The sequence below is a fragment of the Panthera leo genome, chromosome A1 (genome assembly GCF_018350215.1).
Source record: "Panthera leo isolate Ple1 chromosome A1, P.leo_Ple1_pat1.1, whole genome shotgun sequence".
Classification (NCBI taxonomy): Eukaryota; Metazoa; Chordata; class Mammalia; order Carnivora; family Felidae; genus Panthera; species Panthera leo.
The window spans coordinates 237,981,734-238,003,863 of NC_056679.1; the positions used below are offsets into that span (position 1 = coordinate 237,981,734).

General features: G+C 62.9%; 1 protein-coding gene across 1 annotated transcript in view; it reads left to right on the forward strand.

Moving 5' to 3' along the window:
* The first annotated feature begins 3,997 nt into the window (after positions 1-3,997).
* SLC6A3 (solute carrier family 6 member 3) overlaps positions 3,998-22,130 on the forward strand; it is a 37,966-nt gene continuing 19,833 nt past the window's right edge. The window contains exons 1-5 of the mRNA XM_042903437.1: positions 3,998-4,337; positions 5,533-5,664; positions 12,339-12,564; positions 20,030-20,168; positions 20,891-21,025. Coding sequence (XP_042759371.1) covers positions 3,998-4,337; positions 5,533-5,664; positions 12,339-12,564; positions 20,030-20,168; positions 20,891-21,025 — 972 coding nt within the window. The remainder of the gene's footprint in view (positions 4,338-5,532; positions 5,665-12,338; positions 12,565-20,029; positions 20,169-20,890; positions 21,026-22,130) is intronic.

The following is a 22,130-nucleotide window of genomic DNA, read 5'->3' on the forward strand; positions in this document are numbered from 1 at the left end:
CGGTTCCTCCGGGCAGCCGCCGTCTTGGGCCCGCGGCACCCGGAGCCCGGACGTGTCCCCGCTCCCACGCGTCCGAGGCGCCGGGATGCGCGACGTCCCCGGCGGAGAGGAGCTGCGCGGGCTGCCGGGTCCGGGGGCGGGGGCGGGGACGGGGGCGCGCCCGGGTCTGGTCCTCCGCCCACCCGGGGCGGGGAGGGGGCGGGGCGGGGCGGGGCGGGCCTGCGACACCATAAGAGCCCCGAGGCCGCGACCGCCCGGCGCTGCGGGACCCGAGCCGGCGCTGGAGCTTTCGCGGGCGCCCGGCGGCGGGACCCCAGCGCGGCGACGAGGCCGGGGCGGGCAGGTAAGCCGGGGCGCATCCGCGGGGCGCGCCGCTCCCCCCGGCGGACCCCGAAGCCCTTGGCCCGGAGGCGCGGAGCCGGGGCGGGCACCGTCGGGGGCCCCGCGGGCTGCGGACCGCGGCGTCTCCAAAAGTGGCTGACGGGGGCGTGCAGCGACCTTGAGGCAGTGCCGACAGGTGTGCCGCGAGGAGGCGGCGCGGGGACGATCGCGCCGCGGTGGCCCCTGGAGTGCCGGGGTCGGGGGGGGGGGGGGTGGTGGGGAGGGAAGAGGGCGCACAGGCCCGAACCGGGCGAGGCCGGCGGGAGCGAAGCAATCACCGATCCGGGTGATTTTCTTGGCCAGCGCCTCGTCTCGGCAGGAAGACTGTGGGATTGCAAAGAAGGGGTGCGGGCGCGGAGACGCGGGGCTCCGGGCCCAGGCTGAGGGTAGGGAGTACAAGAGCGAACGGGTTCATCAGCCAGCGCAGTGCCTCGTTCTGGGCACAGAGCGAAGCTTTCTGAGAGGCCACGCCTTGCTTTCTGTACCCAAACCTGGCCCCTGAGGCCGTGGCTTCAAGATTTGGGTCTGCTCGCCCCAAATACCAGCGTGGGCTTCTAGCAGGCAATCCGGGGTGTGCCTGTAGTGGGGGGGTGGGGCTTGCTGTGGGCCGTGGGCACACTCCAGCCCTCCCTGCTGCACCCACAGGCCAGTCCCACTGGTCCTCAGTCCCTGCAGAGCCAGGCCCGGGTTTCCGATACATCTCGGGAAGGCTGGGTTTGTCGCTGGAGGAGAAGGGGCCGCACACAAGTGGTGGGGAAGTAACTTGTATCGTGAGTCCTTGTTCCAGTTTGAACGCAGAGGAAAATGACGCCCATTAGAGCCAATGTCGGTTATTCTGCTTCAACCGGGGCATGTGTGTGCGCAAGTGTGCGTGTGCATGTGTGTGTGCATGTGTATGCACGCGTGTGTGCGCGCACATGTGTGTGCGTGTATGTGTGCATGTATATATGCGTGTATCTGTGTGTGCATATGTGCGTGTATGTGTATATGTGTGTATGTGTGTGTATATGTGTGGGCACGTGTATGTGTGCATGTATGCGTGTATGTGCATGTATATATGTGTATATGTGCGTGTGTGTGCATGTGTGTGTGTGTGTCTGTGCGTGCGTGTGTGTGTGTACACGCACGTATGTACAATGGAAACAATCCTGATGGACCCCAAAGCCAGGGGTCCTGTTTGAAGGCACCGTCGCAGCCATCGGGGCCACCTGCTATGTCTGTGCGTAATCCTTCTGTTCTAATTATGCTGCGCGGAGTTTTAGGAAAGTATCTTGGAAGCAGTTCCTTGGGAAAGTTTCTGGCCAGGGGACCCCGTCTGCCCCCAGCTAAGTGACGACAGTGCTGTGGTCTGCCCGCCTGCAGCGGGGGCGCCCGAGTCCCCGGCCACAGGTGGAGGGCATCATGGGGGCATTCCACGAGGAACGGAATCACCGTGGGCGACCCTGGGGGTAAAAATTTGTTCTTCACCTTTACTGTGTGTGTCAAGAACACATATGCACCTGCTACGAAGACTTAACTTTTGAATGCTGCGTGAAGATTGTAAAATGAGTCCCTGGCAATGTGGGCAGAGGAGACGTTTTGCGTTATTATTAAAAGTGCAATCACGGGCGCCTGGGTGGCTCAGTCGGTTGAGCGTCTGACTTCAGCTCAGGTCGTGATCTCACAGTTCGTGGGTTCAAGCCTCGCGTCGGGCTCTGTGCTGACAGCTCGGAGCCTGGAGCGTGTTTCAGATTCTGTGTCTCCCTCTCTCTCCCTCCCCCTCTCATGCTCTGTCTCTCTCTCTCTCTCTCTCAAAAAAAAATTAATAAATATATAAACCTTTTTTAAAAAGCAGACTTAGAGATGACACAGTGTTGAATTTTGATAGGAACAGAGAGGGTGCTGGGGGGGGGAGCAAGGCAGGTGTAGGAACAGAGAGGGTGCTGGGCGGGGGGAATAAGGCAGGTGGCAGGTGTAGGAACAGAGAGGGTGCTGGGGGAGGGAGCAAGGCAGGTGTAGGTATAGAGAGGGTGCCGGGTGGGGGGGAGGAAGGCAGGTGGCAGGTGTAGGAACAGAGAGGGTGCTGGGGGGGGAGCAAGGCAGGTGGCAGGTGTAGGAACAGAGAGGGTGCCGGGGGGGGGAGCAAGGCAGGTGTAGGAACAGAGAGGGTGCCGGGGGGGGGGGGAGCAAGGCAGGTGGAGGAACAGAGAGGGTGCTGGGGAGGGGGGAAGGCAGGTGGCAGGTGTAGGAACAGAGAGGGTGCTGGGGGGGGGAAGGCAGGTGGCAGGTGTAGGAACAGAGAGGGTGCTGGGGGGGGAGCAAGGCAGGTGGCAGGTGTAGGAACAGAGAGGGTGCTGGGGGGGGAGCAAGGCAGGTGGCAGGTGTAGGAACAGAGAGGGTGCCGGGGGGGGGGGAGCAAGGCAGGTGTAGGAACAGAGAGGGTGCCGGGGGGGAGCAAGGCAGGTGTAGGAACAGAGAGGGTGCCGGGGGGGGGAGCAAGGCAGGTGTAGGAACAGAGAGGGTGCTGGGGGGGAGCAAGGCAGGTGTAGGGGGGGAGCAAGGCAGGTGTAGGTATAGAGAGGGTGCTGGGGGGGGGGAAGGCAGGTGGCAGGTGTAGGAACAGAGAGGGTGCCGGGGGGGGGGGGGAGCAAGGCAGGTGGAGGAACAGAGAGGGTGCTGGGGAGGGGGGAAGGCAGGTGGCAGGTGTAGGAACAGAGAGGGTGCTGGGGGGGGGAAGGCAGGTGGCAGGTGTAGGAACAGAGAGGGTGCTGGGGGGGGGAGCAAGGCAGGTGGCAGGTGTAGGAACAGAGAGGGTGCTGGGGGGGGAGCAAGGCAGGTGGCAGGTGTAGGAACAGAGAGGGTGCCGGGGGGGGGGGAGCAAGGCAGGTGTAGGAACAGAGAGGGTGCCGGGGGGGGAGCAAGGCAGGTGTAGGAACAGAGAGGGTGCCGGGGGGGGGAGCAAGGCAGGTGTAGGAACAGAGAGGGTGCTGGGGGGGGAGCAAGGCAGGTGTAGGTATAGAGAGGGTGCTGGGGGGGGGGAAGGCAGGTGGCAGGTGTAGGAACAGAGAGGGTGCTGGGGGGGGAGCAAGGCAGGTGGCAGGTGTAGGAACAGAGAGGGTGCCGGTGGGGGGGGAGCAAGGCAGGTGTAGGAACAGAGAGGGTGCCGGGGGGGAGCAAGGCAGGTGGAGGAACAGAGAGGGTGCCGGGGGGGGGAGCAAGGCAGGTGGCAGGTGTAGGAACAGAGAGGGTGCTGAGGGGAGAGCAAGGCAGGTGTAGGAACAGAGAGGGTGCTGGGGGGAGAGCAAGGCAGGTGGAGGAACAGAGAGGGTGCTGGGGGGAGAGCAAGGCAGGTGGAGGAACAGAGAGGGTGCCGGGGGGGGGAGCAAGGCAGGTGGCAGGCGTAGGAACAGAGAGGGTGCCGGGGGGGGAGCAAGGCAGGTGGCAGGTGTCTGTCCCGAGGTTTCCACGGGCTGTCCCGCACCCCCACAGGAACTTCCCCTCTCCTAGTGTCCTCCACCTTGGCCGTGGCGTCTCAGGTGCTTGGCACGTGCTTGTTCTGCCCGAGTCTGCTCTCGCGGCGAGGCGCCCCGCGGTCCGGGCTCCTGAGCCGCTGCCCTCCTGTGTGTGCTTTCTTCCTATGGTGGCTGAAGGCCGGAGGAGGACGCGCCGAGTCCGAGGCCCCAGGCTGCGCACGAGTGAGAGCCAGCGCCCGGAGGTGCCGATGTCTTCCGGCGTGGCCCCAGCTAAGGAGCCCGACGCTACGGGCCCCAAGGCCGTGGAACTTGTCCTGGTCAAGGAGCAGAATGGGGTGCAGTTCGCAAGCTCCACCCTCATCGACCCCACGCAGACCCCCGTGGAGACCCAAGAACGAGAGACCTGGAGCAAGAAGGTCGACTTCCTCCTGTCGGTGGTCGGCTTCGCCGTGGACCTGGCCAACGTCTGGCGGTTCCCCTACCTGTGCTACAAAAACGGCGGCGGTGAGTCCGGCCCCGCCCCCCCCCCCCCCCCCCCCCCCCCCCGCCTCGCTGAGCAGCCGGGGCGCAGGGTCCCTGGGGGCGGGGGGAGCCCGCAAACACGGAGGCAGAGGCGGGGCCGGTGGCCGGAGCAGGCGAGGAGTCACCTTGCGGGGAGCATTCTCAGGTGCCCGCAGAGCGGTACCCTTGGCCGACTTAAACCAGTGTCCGCGAAGAGGTGCGGAGGCCCTTGAGTTTAGAGTAGCGGAGAAAGTCCCGAGGCGATCGCACGTCCCTCCCCCTGCCCCGAAGCCAGCCAGCCCTTCCCCCACAGCTGCCTCTGGACTAGAAAACGAACACAGGCACGGGTCGCCCAAAGCCCTCGGGCGGAGAAGCCCCTCGCGTTGGTGGCCGCTCCCCGTGGTCACTCAGTGCCGCACACGAGGGCTTTGGAAGAACCTCCGTGGGAGGCCCTCCCGGCCCCCACCCCGTGCTGAGGGGAGAACACTGGGGCCCAGGCAGGTGCAAGGAGCCGTGGGGCCTCCCTGCCTCCCCCTCCCCACCCCAGGACCGGAGCCGTGGCAAAGCCCCCTCGTGTGGGCCAGGGCCCATGAGGCCCCGAGTTTTGTGCCTAGGACGGGGGGGGGGGGGGGGGTGGCTGCCACAAGAGGGCCAGGCGCCACACTGGAGGGACCCCGGCTCCTCACGCGGCACCTGTCAACATAACCCCCGGCCGAGGCAGGCTGTGAGGACGGAGAGCTGGGGGTGGGTGACGGAACCCACGAAGGGCAGCACTGGACCTCAGCTCCCGGCGGGCAGTTACAGCTCACGAGGGGCGGAGGCCGGCGTCTGCAGGGCAGGGGGGAGGCCGGACCCAGGAGCAAAGACGGTGTGTGGGCAGGGGCTTGATCTGCTCTGCTCTTGGGTTGATTTCAAGCTTGGCCCAAGGGACGGCCGGGGTTTCAGTGGGGGGGGGGGGGCGTGTCAGGGCGCTGATGACAGTGGGGGCCAGGCAGGGAGGTAGGGGGCTCACCCAGCCCAGCCAGGGACTTCCCCTCGGAGGGCGGCCACGCAGGGAGCTTCAGGGGGAAACCGGCGGGGAGATGGGGGAACGCGGTCGTGCCCGCGACCTGGTGTGGGTGGCGCTGGGCTGGCCGCGCCCCGGGGAGCACACGGGCCCGTCCGCAGCCGCGGGCTGACGCGCTGTCCTGTCCCACAGGCGCCTTCCTGGTCCCCTACCTGCTCTTCATGGCCATTGCTGGGGTGCCGCTCTTCTACATGGAGCTGGCCCTGGGGCAGTTCACCAGGGAAGGGGCCGCGGGCGTCTGGAAGATCTGCCCCCTGCTGAAAGGTAACGGCGGGACGCCCCCACACCCCGCCGTGGCCCGGCCCAAGCCGCGTGCGTTCGCTCCCGCTTTGCTCCCCGTCTCTGCCCCCGGACGTACCGTCTCAACTCTGGTCCTCCTTTCAACCTGCGATGACGGGATTCAGGGAGCGTGTGTCCCCGCCGTGAGGCCTGCTGTCCGAGAGCCGTGTTGTCGGCGTTTACGCGCTAGATAGGAAAAAAACACCGTCTGTCTGTCGGTCTGCCCTCTGCCCGTCACGGTCCGTCCATCCACCCGTCGTCTCTCTGCGTCGGTTGGCCACGGCCGTGTACAACCCCCCACGCGCTGGGCGGCCTGAGGAGTAGACGTTTGTTGCCTGACGTTTCCGGAGGCTAGAAACCCGAGATCAAGGTGTGCTGGTAGAAGGCATTCCTCCTGAGGCTGTGAGGGACAGTCTGCTCCAGACCTCCCCCACACGCGTCTCTATAACTCTAAGGACGTCGGTCACACGGGACTGGGGCCCACCCTCACAGCCTCAACTTCCCTTGATTACCTCTGTGAACACCCTGCCTCCAAATAAGGTCACACCGTGGCGTACCGGGGCCTAGAAATTCAGCAAGCGAATTTTGGAGGGGACGCAATTCAACTCATCACGTGATCTGTCAACTGTGTCCGTCTGTCTAACTGTCAACCACCTATCACCTACCGTCCAGTATCTATCCACCTGTCATCCGTCATGTATCAACCACCTGTCATCTGCCTGTCATCCTTCTTCCATCCCCTGTCCCCCATCCCCCTGTCCCCCATCCCCCTGTCCCCCTGTCCCCCCATCCCCTGTCCCTCTGTCACCCATCCCCATCCCCCATCCCCTGTCTCCCATCCCCCCGTCCCCCCATCCACCCATCTCCCTTCCCCCATCCCTCTGTCCCGTGTCCCCCATCCTCCCATCCCCTGTCCCCCTCTCCCCCATCCCCCATCCCTCCATCACCCGTCCCCCCACTTGTGCATCCCCCATCCCTGTCCCACATCCCCTATCCCCCATCCCCTGGTTCCCTGACCCCCCATCCGCCCATACCCCATCCCCCGTCCCCCCTCCCCTGTCCCCCATCCCCCATCCCCTGTACCCCCATCCCCTGCCCCCGTCCCCCATCCCCCAGTCCCCTGTGCCCCCGTCCCCCGCCCCCCATCCCCCATCTGCCCATCCCCTGCCCCCCCATCCCCTGTCCCCCATCCCCTGCCCCCCATCCCCTGTCCCCCATCCCCTGTCCCCCCATCCCCAATCTCCCGCCCCCCCATCCCCTGTCCCCCATCCCCCATCCCCTGTCCCCCCATCCCCTGCCCCCCGTCCCCCATCCCCCCAGTCCCCTGTGCCCCCGTCCCCTGCCCCCCATCCCCCCATCCGCCCATCCCCTGTCCCCCCAGTCCCCTGTCCCCCATCCCGCCATCCCCCATCTCCCACCCCCCCCACCCCCTGTCCCCCATCTATCTCCATCTCTCTCACTATCTATTCTCTAGCGGGCCACCTGTGTGTATCTAGGGATCTAGTTTTGTGCTGGGCCCTCCCTGCAGTCTCCTGCTGAGATGCCAGGGCGCCACGAGGCAGGGGCGCCTGGTACTGAGCCGAGGTAGGGTGCCTGGCAGCCGGGTCCTCCGCGGTCGCCTCCCTCCACCTTCGTGAGAAGCCCAGGGAAGGGCCCTCTGTGTTGTCCCCATCCCGGAGACTCGGGCACCAAGGATGATGTCCCTGGCCGGGGGCAGCGTGGGATTGAGTCCCGGCCGTCTCCCCCTGAGCGCGGCCTCCAGGCCACACCGCGCCTGCGGAGCCCGTGGCTCGGGGAGGATTCGTGGGGAGACGTGGGCGCGCTGCCGGGTTTCATCACGAGAACGGCTGCTGAGAGATCAGTCCAAGGACTTCCCGAGAAATCCTTGAAAAGTCGGTGTGTTTGCGGGAGGACGGAAGCCCCCTGGTCTCCGGGACGCGCGAGGATGGGCCGGTGGGTCGTGGTCGGTGATGGCAGCTGCCGGGGCCCGAGGAGCGAGGACGGCGCGCGGCCGTGTGGCCGGGGCTCCGGGGGCACCGCCGCCCGGCAGCGGAAGCACGGGGACTGGCCCGGCCCGATGTCCCCTCTGGCGCTGTGCGGGTTTCCTTCTCAATGGCCCGCTTGCCGAGCTTGGGGATGGTAGCAGCTTGTCCCTCCGCTACGTGACCGGTGGGTCCCCCAGACAGAACTCAGGAGAGGCCTGCCACTCCCCCCCACCCCACAACCTCAGAACGAGGCCCGCGGCTGTGGCTTCTGGTGCCGCGCCTGGGCGTCCCCTCTGCGGGGCCACACCAGAGGCCGGACGCTGGTCTCTTCCTCCGTGAAGCCCCGATGGAGGGATGTGGCGGGGGAAGCAGCTGGCGCCGGCGCCGAGAGCAGACGCCGCGGCGTCTCCGAGCGGGCGCGGCGTGGATGCGGCCGGAGCGGCCCATCTCCCCGGCCCGCGCACCGCCAGCGCCGTGGTCAGTGCTGTCCGTGCGTCCTCGGGTGACCCCCGGGGGGCAGTGCGGGGCGGGGGTGGCCTCCCGCTGCCGGCTGCCTTGTTGGCTTTGCGGGCAGCGGCCCTGTGCGTCTGCAGCGTGTCTGCTTCTCACGTGCTCCAAGCCGGGGCCCCCCGCTCCCGCCCGGACCCCCGAGCACCCACCGCCCTGCATCTGTATGTCCTGCCAGGGGAAGGAAGCTCTCCAGAGAAGCTGCCAACATAGATAGGTTTTTATATTGCAGTTTATAAAGCGTCAATAGTGACTGATTCCCGAAGATCTCAAAGGACGACTTAATCCTTCTTTTTTAAAATTTTTGATGTTTATTTATTTTTGAGAGAGAGGGAGAGAGAGTGCGAGCAGGGGAGGGTCAGAGAGAGGGGGAGGCACAGAGTCCGAAGCAGGCTCCAGGCCCGAGCTGCCAGCACAGAGCCCGACGTGGGGCTCGAACCCACAGACGGGGAGATCATGACCTGAGCCAAAGTCGGGCACTTGCAGACTGAGCCCCCCAGGCGCCCGTTAGGACGACTTAATCCAACGGAGGGGTTAATAGGAAAACGTGAGCCCGGTAGCAGGAGCTCCCGCACCCTCAGGGAGAAGGGGAGCCCAGGTGTGGGGCGTCTCACCCCCCTCCGGCCCGGAGCACCCACGGGCAGACACCGCTTCCTTCAGATTTCCCTCTGCCCCACAGTCCCACGTCCACACTGCGTGCAGCCCAAGACACCTTCTGTCCAGTTCTGGACACCCATCCGTGCGGAGGGCCGTGCTGGGGCTGCGTGGCCCCTGTGGGTGGACTCTCTCTCTCCCCGTCTCTCTGTCTCTCATCTCTCTCCGTCTGCCCCATCTCCCTTCCTGTCTCTCTTTTTGTCTCCCTGTCTCTCTCTGGGGTGGGGGGTGGGCTCCACCGGGATGCCCCCACTTAGGTGGCCCAGTTACCTGCCAGACACAGACCTGCTTCCCGGTGCTTTGGAGACACGGCACCCTGTTTTGCCGAGTGTGAGACAGTTGTGATATTTTCGGTGTGATTCATCAAACTCCTCTTTCTAAAAAGAATTTAAAGTAGCTTAAAACGAGATAAAATACACACAGTTAACTGTAAAGGCTAAAGTTTATAAAGTGAACATAAAGAAGTACTGAGGAAAACAGAAGCTTCAGAAACCAGACATTAAGACCCGTGGCTGGAATTCACGGTTAGTCCCGGGGTCCCAGGAGCAGGAACTGAGCAGGAGCCAGGGCTGGGCGTGGCGGGTGGGGAGCAGGGGTGGGAGGGAGCAGGGGCGGGGGGGGGGGGTAGCAGGGGCTGGGGGGGAGCAGGGGCAAGGGGGAGCAGGGGCGGGAGGGAGAAGGGGCTGGGGGGAAGAAGGGGTTGGGGGAGCAGGGGCTGGGGGGGGAGCAGGGGCGGGAGGGAGAAGGGGCTGGGGGAAGAAGGGGTTGGGGGAGCAGGGGCTGGGGGGGGAGCAGGGGCGGGAGGGAGAAGGGGCTGGGGGGAAGAAGGGGTTGGGGGAGCAGGGGCTGGGGGGGGAGCAGGGGCGGGAGGGAGAAGGGGCTGGGGGAAGAAGGGGTTGGGGGGAGCAGGGGCTGGGGGGGAGCAGGGGCGGGAGGGAGCAGGGGCTGGGGGGGAGGAGGGGCTGGAGGAAGGAGGGAGGTGGCGGAAGTGGGCGGATTTCCCATGTTTTCCTGGGAACTCAGGACAGGGCCCGCTGGGGGACGCTGTCCTACGCCATCCGCGACAGAAGAGTTCTGTCAGGTGCAGCTTTATTTGAGGCTCCTGCAAGGAGGAACATCGCTGCAGCCGCCGGGAGGGGGCCCAAAGTGACACGAACGGGAGCGTGGTGATGGTGGCCCAGCCCGTGGGCTCGTGAGGCTGTGTCCACCTGGGACAGACTTGGAGTGACCCCACAAATAGCCTACCTTCACAGCCACCTTCCTGGGGACTGGGCCCTCTGCCCAGGCACGTGGGCACCTGGAGGGCCGCCCAGGGCAGGCGACCCTCGTATGTGGGAGGGCCTCTGGTGCCCGGCTGCCACGGGGCAGGCCCTCGTGCTCTGGGAGCCACATCGGCCCACGGCGACCTTGTCACGCTGGCAGGAAGGTGGAGAAACCTAGCTTGGAAGGGGGCTGTGCGCGGGGCACGGGTGCAGGAAGGGCCGCGGCCAAGATAACTCTTCCTTCGCAAGGTGGATCTGGATCTGCTTCGGGTTGGTTCAGAGGCTCCCTTGACTTCCCCAAGGGTCAGGCTGCACACTTTTAACCTCAGAATGGTTTCAAGTCAGGCATCCACAGTCGGCCCCCTGCCAGGGAGAACCTTCTGTGATGCTCTTCTAAACAGCACGGCTTCCCAGCACCGTGGCTTTCCCACAGCACGGCTGCCCGGGCAGATTCGCTGTAAACCGTGGCCCGGCCTCTCTCCTGGGAACCCAGGGAGCAGAATTGCAATATAGCTTGGTTTAGTGCTGACCAAGTCCACGTTGGAGAAGACCTTGCACAGAAAATTGTGCTGTGGTCACCACTGCTGCTGCACACGTATTCCGAGAGGGTTTGCACAACAGGGCCCGTTTGACTTTAGGGCCCTCCCGATACGGGATCTGTTTAATGTACGTGCACCAATGAACTTTACTGCCTCTTTCTGCTTCCGGGGTAGGAAGGCGACTTCGGTGCAGTGCCCTGAGCATTGAATTACTTCTGCTCAGGGTTCCGTTCATAAAAGACAACCCAAGCCTCTTCCTATAAACACCACCTCGAAGGCATGCTCCCCGCCCTCCTGCCCCCTCCCGGCCACGAGCAGGCAGGACGGGGACGTAGCAGCCAAACAGACTTTAGTAAAGCAAGCCGGAGCTCTCGTCCACACGAGTGCTGCCTGCGAAGCCGAGACGCAGAGCTGGAAGGAAAATAGCCGTGCGTGGGGCCTACCGCAGGGAGCCGCCGTAGCAGGACCGGGGCGGCCTTGCCTGGCATTGAGCAAGGGCACCTTGGCCAGTGGGCGGAGGCCAGACCCATCTGTCGTGAGTCAGGACAGCACAGCCCCAAAGACCGCTTGTCACTCTGCCCTCGTTCACGAGGGGCCAGGAGCCCCTCGATGACAGATCCCAAATGCCAGGTTTCGTGACACTGGAAAGGTCACTTGAAAAGGCCATCAGTGGCCTCAGGAGACTCTGGATGCTCATGCATGGCCCCGGGTGACTCCAGGTGGCTCTGGGTACCTATGAATAAACCCAGATGACTCTGTTTGCCCTGGGTCGTCTTGAGGGGGTGTGAGCAGCCATGGGTGGCCATAAATGTCTCTGAGTGGCTCTTGGTAGCTGTGTGTGGATGTGGAGGACCCTGGTTATCTAATGGCCATTGGTGGCCCTGGATGGCTCTGGAAGATACCGGGTATTCTTGGGTGACCTGTATGGTTTGGGGTGGTCTCTGCTGGGTCTTGGTGGTGCTCTGCATTCCTGGGTGTCCCGGATGGTCCTACATTGTGATGGGTGGCACTAGATGATTCTGATGGCTGTGTGTGGCCTGGGGGCCCTGCATGACCATGTTGATGCTGAGCGGCCGCAAGTGGTAGTGGATGGCCACAGATGGCCCTTAGTCACACTGTCTGCGGGTACCTGGTTCTGCCAGGGTGGCCCTGGTGACCCTGCATGTCTCTGGGTGCACAGAGATGGCCATGGCTGTTTCGGGGGGTTGGGCACCGTCCTGAGCGCTCACTGGTTGTCTCTGGTACTTAGAAAAGTTGCCGGGCGTCCAAGGTCCAAGGAGCCGGCCTGGGGAGGGGAGGGCCTGCTGACGCCGGGTGCCCCCGCCCAGGCGCGTGCTGACATCATGTGTTCCCTGCCCAGGCGCGTGCTGACGCCGCGTGCTCCCCACCCTGACGCCGTGTGACCCCACCCAGGAGTGTGCTGACGTCATGTGTTCCCTACCCAAGGCGCGTGCTGACGTCATGTGTTCCCTGCCCAGGCGTGTGCTGACGCCATGTGCTCCCCGCCCTGACGCCGTGTGCCCCCCCGCCCGCCCTGACGCCGTGTGCTCCCCGCCCAGGCGCGTGCTGACGTCATGTGTTCCCTGCCCAGGCGCGTGTTGACGTCGCGTGCTCCCAGCCCTGACGCCGTGTGCTTCCCGCCCCCGGCGCGCGCTGACGGCGTGTGCTCCCAGCCCCCGGTGCGCGCTGACGGTGTGTGCTCCCTGCCCTAGGCGTGGGCTTCACGGTCATCCTCATCTCCCTGTACGTGGGCTTTTTCTACAACGTCATCATCGCCTGGGCGCTGCACTACTTCTTCTCCTCCTTCGCCGCGGAGCTGCCGTGGGTCCACTGCAACAACACGTGGAACAGCCCCGACTGCGTGGACGCGCGCTCCGCCGGCCCCGGCTCGGGCCCCAACCGCACCCTCCACACCACGCCCGCCACCGAGTACTTCGAGTAAGTGGGGGTCCGGGGACACGGCCCTTCCGTGGCTGCCTTGGGCAGGGCGGGATGCGGGAGCCCCGGGGGGTCGGGCGCCCCGGCCGCGCTGCTGCCCGCGAGGTGTGCCGAGGGCCCTTGCCCTGTGCTGCGCCCCCGTCCCGTGCCCGTGGGCTCTCGGGGGGCGCCGTGCCGAATCCCACCTCTGGTGGCCCAGCGACGCTCTCGCGGGGTGAGTCCTCGGCAGCCTTGGTGTGGGTGCGGGAGGCTGGCGGAGGCGGCGCACGGAAGGCAGGGGGGCGGGGCGGGGGGGGGGCGGGGGCACCGGGCTCTGCCTCGTCCCCTCCCCCGGCCACCCCTGCACGCTGTGCAGGACTCGTCTCCAGCCTTGTTCAACACGCTGACTGTTGCTTTTTCCGAGATGTTCTGTTGCCGGTACAAACGCAACATTAGTTCTGGTCCGAGTCTGCCCTCGGTCCCCACGTCCAGTGGCGCTCCCGGTGCCCCCCCTTCCAGCCCCTGCCCTCCGCGCCACTTGGCATCCACCACCTGCGGACACGTCACTCTGGCCGAATCTGTTCTTCTCGGGGTCCTTTCTGCCACGGCTCCTGCCCGCCTCGCTCTCATCCCACGTGGCCCGACCCAGCCTGGAAGGGCCGTCAGTGGCCCGATGGGCACATCGCTTCTCCTCAGAATGCACACACTTGCCGAGGACCCGCTGTGTCCCAAGGCCGCCCTGCCGGGGCGATGCCGACCTGGCCTTGGCGGACTGGTGTGCCAGAGACGCGTTGGTAAACGTGGGCGGGCCGGGTGGCGTGTGGAGCTCTAGCGCTGGCGGCTCCGGGAGCCCCTCCCGGGTCCCCGCGTAGCTCAGGCTGCCCCAGCGTCCCCACAGGCAGCTTCTTCCGGAGATGAGCACAGGGCATCCCGGGGGCTTCCCGCTGACGCCAAAATTTCACAGCCAGTGGGACGTTTCTTCTGGGGATTGAGTCTCGGCTGCCTGCTTCCGTGTATTCTGTTAATGTTTCTATGTGGAAATGAGTCTGCTCACAACTTAGCAAAAGGAACTTCGACCGACGAAAGTAAAACAACTCTGGTTTCACCAGCAAATAGGCACGTTTGCAAAACACGCGTGGAGTTGAAAACCGTGAGCTGAGAAACACAGTGTCTGGGTGTCTAGGCGTCAGCCCCGTCCTTCCGAGAAGACCCAGGGACTGGTCAGGTGGACAGACACCTCCCCCCCCCCCAGGATCTCCATTTCTGTCCCAGAACGGTTCGAGGAGGCCTTTCCTGGGAGAGAGGGGCCCCGTCCCGGGCACAGGGGAGAGAAAGAGCGCCTCCGGGCAGCCGGGAGACCCGACCCGCGGACGTCCGAGACACCGCCAGCAGGGAGGTGGGTGTCCTGGATTTGAGCTGCGTTTCGGACACTGAGACTCCGAATGCTTTGTTCTGGGATTCTGAGCCCCGAGCGGGGACCGAATCTCTGTCGTGGAAAGTGGCCTCGAGGGGCGGGGACAGGTCAGGTGGGTTGGGAGGGTCTGGGGCGATGCCGGGAGGATGTTCTCCCCGGACCGTGGCCAGGAAGAGCAGTCAGGGCGGGTGACCGTCGTGTGCCATGGGACTTGCTTGTGTTTTTAGGACGCCGTCGGTGGCGGTTGGCGACTGGAGGGGAGTGAACGGGGGGGTTGAGGGGAGCGGGGGGGCCGTGAGCCCCGCCAGCTCTCCGGGGTGGCCGGCTGGTTTCAGAGGTCTGTCTGTCCCTCTTGACTTGCCCCAGAGACGCCGGCCAGGCGCGTCTGTGAGAAAGGAGAGCGGGGGAAGTTTATCTGATGTGTGGGTGGGACTCACAGTGCGACGAGGAAGCGAGAATCGCCCAGAAAAGGAGGAGTCGAGTTTGCCGTCGCTTGCCGCTGTCTCGCTAACTGCTCCGTTTCCCAAACGTGACGCTGACGGGCCGGGCCCCGGCTGCGTGTGCCCTCCCCCTGTGGCCCAGGCTCAGCTTGGCTGGGATCAGAGGTAAGGGGTCCGCAGGGGACCCCCTGCACCAGAAAGGGGAGATGAGGACCCAGTGGCGCGCGAGCACCTGGGGCCCCGCGGTCAGGCCCACCACGCTGAGGGACGCTCAGCCGCTCGGTGCTGGCTTGGGTCTAATCCGTCGCTACACCAACAAATTGGGGACTAAGGTTGCGTGCTGAGGCGTCTCTCGCTATTTCGAGATGGCTACCCGTGCAAGTTTGAAGTTTGGAGAGCTCGCGGAGGCTGGAAGGTGCCAAGTGACGCCATTGGGGGCCACCTGTCTTTTGTTTGGAGGCGTGGACGGACTCACGGGGGAAAGGACTCCGCCAAGCACGTGGCTCCTCCTGAGACCCCAGAGTGAAAACTGATGGTGCTGTTACTCTCGTCACATCTTCCCCAAGAAAGCGGAGCCCCAGAACCGCTGTCCTCAGCAGCCCCTGCGCCAGCCGAGGGTCCCGGTTTCAGTCCCTGGTGGGCGTGCCCGAGGAGACCCTGCAGGCTCGGAGCAGAAGCCAGAGGCTCGTGGCTGTGGCTCCCAGGGCTGAGAAACCGTGCAGGGGACTCGCTGGACGGCCATGAGGGCCGAGCCAGGACTGCGCCCGTGGGCTTGGAGGCCCCCAGACAGGCTCGTGTAACTCCAACCACTTTAAACGTCGCCGAGTCCCACAGATGCTTCTCAACACCACCTTCGCCTACTTTCCGCTGTAAACTAGAGAGCTGTACGTTTAAAGCTACTTACACGTTTGCCTCTAGGAGACGGCTTTAGCTGCTCCCCCAAAGCTCCTTGTGCTGTTTTCACTTCCATTCGGTTCCAAGTATTCCCTGATCTGCCTGGTAATTTCTTCTTTGACTCATGGGAGATTTTGGAGGCGTTCCCGTTTAGTGTCGAAAATTTTGGAGGTTTTCTAGATACGCTTCTGTTCTTGATTTCTTGATTTCTGATTTAATTCTGATTCAGTGACATAATATACGTACAAAGCCTCATTGTTCCAAACTCTACTGAGACCTTTCGCGCCTAGCGTGTGGTTTACGCTGGTGGGTATTGTGGGTGCACTGGCACAGGACGTGAGTCCTGCTGTCGCTGGGAAGGGACTTGCACCCCCGGGTCGTGTGAGCTCCTGTGCCACCCGCCGGGTCTTCTGCGTCCTCACTGTCCGCCGTGCTACCGGCTGTGGGACGTGCTGTGGGAATGTGGGCTGTGCATGTGCCTCCTTGTCTTGATTCCATCGGCTTCAGCTTGACTTGTGCTTCTGGGACTCTGTGGCGAAGAGTGTGTGTGTGTGTGTGTGTGTGTGTGTGTGTGTGTGTGTGTGTCAAGTCTTTGAGCGGACCCATTTCCATATAAAACGTCCCCCTTGGTCACGTTCCTCGTCCTGGAGCAGCTTTGTCCAGCAGCAGCGTTCCTCCCGGCCCCCGATGGGCCGTGTCTGCACTGGCACCTTTTCCATCCTGTGTTTTTAACCCACGTATGTCATAGCGAGCACGCGTTTCCTGCAGGCGGCGTTGAGATGGTTCTTGCTATTTCTGCAGAACAACCACCTCTGCCTCGTCATAGGGCTTTCCGTTCAATAATCACCCACGAGGTCGGGTTTAAGTCTTTCGTCTCCATGTTTTTCCTGTGTGTCCCATCTCTTTGTGTTCTGTTTCCTCTACTTGTCCCTCCTTTTGAATTCATGAACACTTAGGCTTCCGTTTGAGTTACACCGTTGGCTAATCAGCTATAGCGGCTCTTTGTTTTAATTTCTGTGGCTGTTTACCGGGTTTATGACCCACATCTGTAACTCGTCACGGTCTACGTTCAGATGGCGTCGTGCCACCCCACGTGGAAACTAGGAGCCTCACAACAACGTGCTCCCCTTCTCACTCCTGCCCTTTATTGTCACAGATTTTGTTTCCACAATCTGTTATAAACTCCACAACATGTCGCTACTATTTTTGCTTTAAACGGTCCGTTGTATTTCGGGTACGTCTAAGTGGAAAAATACCTTTCACGTTTACGAGCACATCCGCTGTTTCTGGTGCTCTCCCTGCCCTATGCAGATCCAGATTTCCATTTGGGCATCATTTCCTCCTTTCTGAAGGGTTTCCTTTAACACGTCCTACAGCATAGACTTGCTGGCAACGAATTCTCTCTGCTTTAGTTTTTCTGAAACATGTTGCCTTCTTCTGGGGGGAGTTCCGTAAATTGTGGTGAACTATACATAACAAAATACATCTCTTTAACCGTTCTAAGCATGCGGTTTAACATTACACAGTCACAGCACCGTGCAGCTGTCACCACCACCCATCTCCAGGACTTTCTCGTTCTCCCAAACTGAAGCTCTGTCCCCGTGAAACACTAACTCCCTCCCCACCCCCACCCCAGCCCCTGGCGCCCACTATCTTGTGCTCTGTCTCTATGAATTCGATGACCGTAGGGACCTCATGTAGGAAGAATCGTTCAGCGTTTGTCCTCGTGTCTGGCTTATTTCACTCAGCGTGATGTCCCAAGGGCCATCCCTGCTGTAGCAACTATCCGTTTCCTTCCTTTTAAGGCTGATCACTATTCCACTGTATGGATGAACCATATTTTTCTTGTTCATTTGTCGATGGACACTTGGGTTGTTTTTCTGTCTTGGCACAATGAACACAGGGGTGCAAGTATATTTTCGAGTTAGTGTTTTCGTCTTCTTCGGATAAAGTTGACTTTTCATTTTGTTGGTGGTTTCCTATGCTGTGCAGAAACTTCCTAGTCTGATGTAGCCCCACTTTGCCCATCTTTAAATCGAATTGTTTGGGGGGCATTTTGTTACGGAGATACAAATCGTTCCATATTCTGGTTGTTACTCGCTTACCTATTTTCTCATTCTGTGAGTTACCTTTTTCTCTGTCAGTAGTGTCCTTTGATGTACAAAGTTTTTGTTTTGATGAAGTCGGTTTATCTATTTTGTCGTTGTCGCTTGTGATTTTGATGTCACATCAGAAAACCCATTGCCAAACCCAAGGTCACAAAGACTTGCCCTTTTCTTCCAAGAACGTTATCATTTTACCTCTTCCTCCAGTCCTTTTCCCGTCTCGACTTAAGTTTCGTGTTGTGGTTGTAGGCCATGTGTTCCGCCTGTGTGTCTGCTAATTTTCTTCTTCCACGTCGGACGTAGTAAGTTTGACTTTTGCATTAGGTTTTGTCGTCTTCCTTTAAGGACTGTTAGTTGCGTTCTGGCGGGAAGTTAATTTGCTCGCGGAGAGCTTTATCGTCTTGACGCCGGTCCGTAAGCTGTCTCTTCGGTGGTTCTGGGCACTGCCGTGTGGCGCTTCGGGGCCTCCCCTGAGCTCCCCGTGTGACCCACAGGTGCCCCGCCCTGGCCTGTGGGAGCCCCTGGGTCCTGCACCGTGAATTGGTGGACACGGGGACGCGTCCTTCCCGGACCTCCGGCCGCCCGAGCTTTATCGACACTGCCGTCACTTGCGGTCCTTGGGACACACCTGCTCCAGCCTCGGGGACGCCCTGCCAGACAGGAAGCTGGGGCGTTACTGGGCTCACCTCATCCCTTGCCTTCTCCTGGGGGGGGGGGCAGCCCTGCATCATCTCCGGTCTCGTCTGCAAACACACGTTTGGTGTCCTTCGTCCGGCTTCCGATTGTCTGCCACGTCGCAGACCGGTACACGTGTGTGAGGCCTTGCAGGGAGGCCGAGGTGTGACTGGGCCTTCGGCCACGCGGTCTCCCTCGGTGCTGTCGTCCCAAAGAGACTTCTGTTGGTGAGGAGAGGGCCCGGGTGAAGTGGTCTGGCTGGGGGGCCAGGACGCGGGGGCGTCAGGCAGGGCCAGGGCTGCGGGGAAGGGAGAGGAGAAGGAAGTCGTTGGAAATCGTGCTGCCAGAGGAGGCCCCGGGGAGGACAGACTCAGGGGAGGGCAGCCCCCGGGGAGGATGGACTCAGGGCAGGACGGGCAGGGCACAGCTGCCCGAGCGTTGTTGCCCCAGGGATCTCCACTCCTGGACCTCACACAGAAGACAGCATGTGTGTGTGTCGGGTCGGGGGCTCCTGTCACGTGAGGGGTGGCCTGCACTCCATAGAGGAGAGAGGTTGATGTGACACTTTGGTGGTGCTGAGGGAGCTGGGAGTGTCGAGTTGGGCTCTGTTCGTGCCCGTCACCCCCTCCCCCCGCCACGAAACTGTGATTCCGGAGTCTGAAAGCCCGGATTCCTCCACCATGGCTCCGGGACGCCTATAGCTGGTGGGAAGCTCTGGGGTCCGCAGATTTCTACCGTGGGCATCGGGATTCTTCTCTTAGGACCTCGGCAAACCTGGGCAGTGATGGCTCCTTTCATAACGGGGCCCCTGCGCTTCCTGGAGCAGCGGCACAGCCTGCCGTCAGGGTCAACCCGAAATCCCGGCCGCCGAGGCCAGGCAGCGGGTGCACGGCGAATGTGATGGTGCCGCCGCCTTCCCCGCGGGCGGTCACGGGGACCTAAGGGACTACGGTGCAGGGAGGCGCCCAGGACCCCACAGGTGGCCACGGGAACTAAGGGTTCTGTGTATCTAAGGAGAAAGCCTGTAAAGAGGCGCCCAGGGGGGCGTCTGGGTGGCTCAGTCGGTTGAGCGTCCGACTTCGGCTCAGGTCACGATCTCGCGGTTTGTGAGTTCGAGCCCCGTGTCGGGCTCCGCGCTGACGGCTCAGAGCCTGGAGCTGCTTCGGATTCTGTGCCTCCCTCTCTCTCTGCTCCTAACCCACTCGCATTCTGTCTCTGTCTCTCTCAAGAATAAATAAACATTAAAAAAGAAAAACATCTTAAGAGGTGCCCAGGACCCTCGCACACGGGCACGGGATCTAAGGGGATGCCGCGCAGAGAGGCACCCGGGACCCCCGTGGATGTTCGCAGGGATCTAAGGAGAGACCGGCCCCCAGGGAGTGCTCCGTGGGCCACGAGTCCCGCTGCCTTTCTTCGTGGCCTCGTGTTCTGCCCTTAGGATGGGTTCCCTCCACGAGACGGGTTCCTGGGCAAGCCTGGAGCAGAGTCGTCCTGAGTCCGTTGCCCGCGGAACCCTGCTCGAGGCAGCTGGAGCGTGAGAGCGGGCGCTGCCAGCCGTTCCGCCGTCCCCTGAGAGAGCGGCGAAGGCGTGCGTGTGACCCGAGCTCAGTCTCGTTTCTGCCGAGGGCGCCCTGGACCACCGCGCAGGGCACCACATCACCGAGCACCTTCCCTCTGGTTTCTGCAGCTCCGCAAAGCAGGGGCGCTGAGCGCGAGAGGTCGGGGCTGGGCTTCTGCGGGCTCCCGGCAAGATACAGCCCTGGAGGGCACAGGCCCCGCGCCCCAGCCGCGCTGGTGGGCCTGACCCTTCTGAGTGGGGTCTCCGGTCCCATCGGGCCGGGGGATTTCCGCCAGGCCTCTTGGGGGCGGGGAGTTCTCTGGGCAAGCTCAGCTTTCCGGTTCCGGTTCCGGGTAGGGAAGCAGCACCCCGAAGCACCCGCCTGTCCCACCCTCTCCAGGCGAGGCGTGCTGCACCTTCACGAGAGCCGTGGCATCGACGACTTGGGCCCCCCTCGGTGGCAGCTCACATCCTGCCTGGTGCTGGTCATCATCCTCCTCTACTTTAGCTTGTGGAAGGGAGTGAAGACTTCTGGGAAGGTGAGGCCTTGCCCACTAGGGAGAGGACACACGGCCACGCTCGGGGAGTGAACTTGGGGGCCGCGGTTGGGGTGGGGAGTGGAGAGGTGGGCCGTGGTACGTCGGGGAGGGCACAGGTGGCTGTGGTAGGTTGACAGGTGGACAGGCGGCCGTGGGTAAGGAATGGCGTCAAGAGAAAGGCGCTCACGGCAGGGTGTTTCCAGCGTGAACGCAAGCACACATAAATTGGTTTTTGCCGATGAAAATATTTTGGTGGTTATCTGGGCACCCAAAGCAATTTTGACCAAAACGTGCATCGCTTGCTGTATGCATGGAGTAGGATACCAACCCCCGGGAGCCTCTCGGTGAAGACGGGTTCCTTTCCTCCCTCCGTCTCCCAGCCCGGAGTCGGTCGGCTACACGCGGACTACGCGTGCGTTTGCACACCCAGTGCAAATTCACTCTCACTCATCAGAGACTCAGCCCCTCCCGCCCACTGCTGCAGACCAAACGCAGAAGAGGAATGTCCCTTCTCTGCCAAATGGTCTGTTCCATTTTAATCCCTGGGAAAGTTACAGGGTAGAGGGCGTTAACGGTGCGCTGCAGGGAGACTTTGCTGAGCTGGCATCCTGTGACTGTTTGGGACGATGGGTTTCCCATCCGGAGGCCACCAACCACGGAGACGCCGTGCCCGCCCTGCCGGGGGGTGGCCGGTGACGCCTGGTGGCACTCTGCTCTCCCAGGTTGTGTGGATCACGGCCACCATGCCGTACGCCGTCCTCTTTGCCCTGCTTCTTCGAGGACTCACTCTCCCTGGGGCCGTCGACGGCATCCGAGCGTACCTGAGCGTAGACTTCCACCGACTCTGCGAGTCTTCTGTGAGTACGGCCTCGCTCGTGGCCCCGCTGTGCGCACGTGCTAGCAGGCTCCGTGCCGCGGGGCTCCCCCCGCGTTTTGGGGCAGGGACCCCGAAGGCGGCAGCGGGGCCGGAGCCTCTTACTTGCCCTGCTGTGTCCGCCGGCCCCGGGCCCCGCCCGCCGAGTGCACCGTCAGGCCAAACAGAGGGGCCTGCGGGCACGGCAGGGAGCTGAATGGACCCAATAAGAAAGTTGGGGGAGCAGGTCCCCTGCTCAGTCTCTGCAGGAACACAACAGAAGGCTGCTTCCACCCGGCACCTTCCGCGTGGCCCACCCCTCTCCCAGACAGAGGCCCTCGGCTTCCTCTGCCCAGCCTGTGCCAGCAAGTGTGGCCACGCACCTGGAACGCAGCCCGAGCTCTGGCTCCCTGCTCAGCACGGGTGCACGGACCAAGGCCCCCTCCTGGGGGAGCCAGACCTTGTTGGTGACTCACGTATGGTGCCATGGCACACGGGAGCCATCTAAGTCACGCCACGTCAGAAACTAGGTCTGCGGCGGGCCGTGCGTTTCTCCAGCACAGGACGCGTTCGTTCTGTGTGCAGATATTGGGGGACGGCCTCGTGAAGGGAGGAAGCCTGGCCAGGCCGTGGGACAGAGGTCTCCCAGGACGGGGAGAGAGAAGCCACAGCGGCATTTTAGGGAAACAAAACCCAGAAATGGGGGTGGCCATGGGCAGAGGCGGGTGGTGATGGAAAAGGCATTCAGGGCAGATCGTTGAAAATTCGGGTGCGCTAGATTTTTAGCAGATGGTGGGGACCCCAGTGGCTGCCCGGGGAATGGCCTCACGGGGAAGGGCGGCCGGGATTTGGGGGGACGAGGCGGGGGACCGGGGGCCTTTTGGATGATTGTTGCCCGATGCCACTAGGAGGCGGTGAGAGTCAGGTGTGGCGCTTAGCCGCGAGGAGGGAAGGCGCAGCCCCCAGGTAGAAATGGGGGCAACAGGTAGGAGGGAAGGCAGGTGCAGCTCCTAGCCCCCAGGGAGCAGGGGAGTGGCGGGGCAAGGTTGTGCAGCTGCAGCAGCGGTGAGAGGCACCCACAGGCAAGGGCGGGGTGAGCAGCACACAGC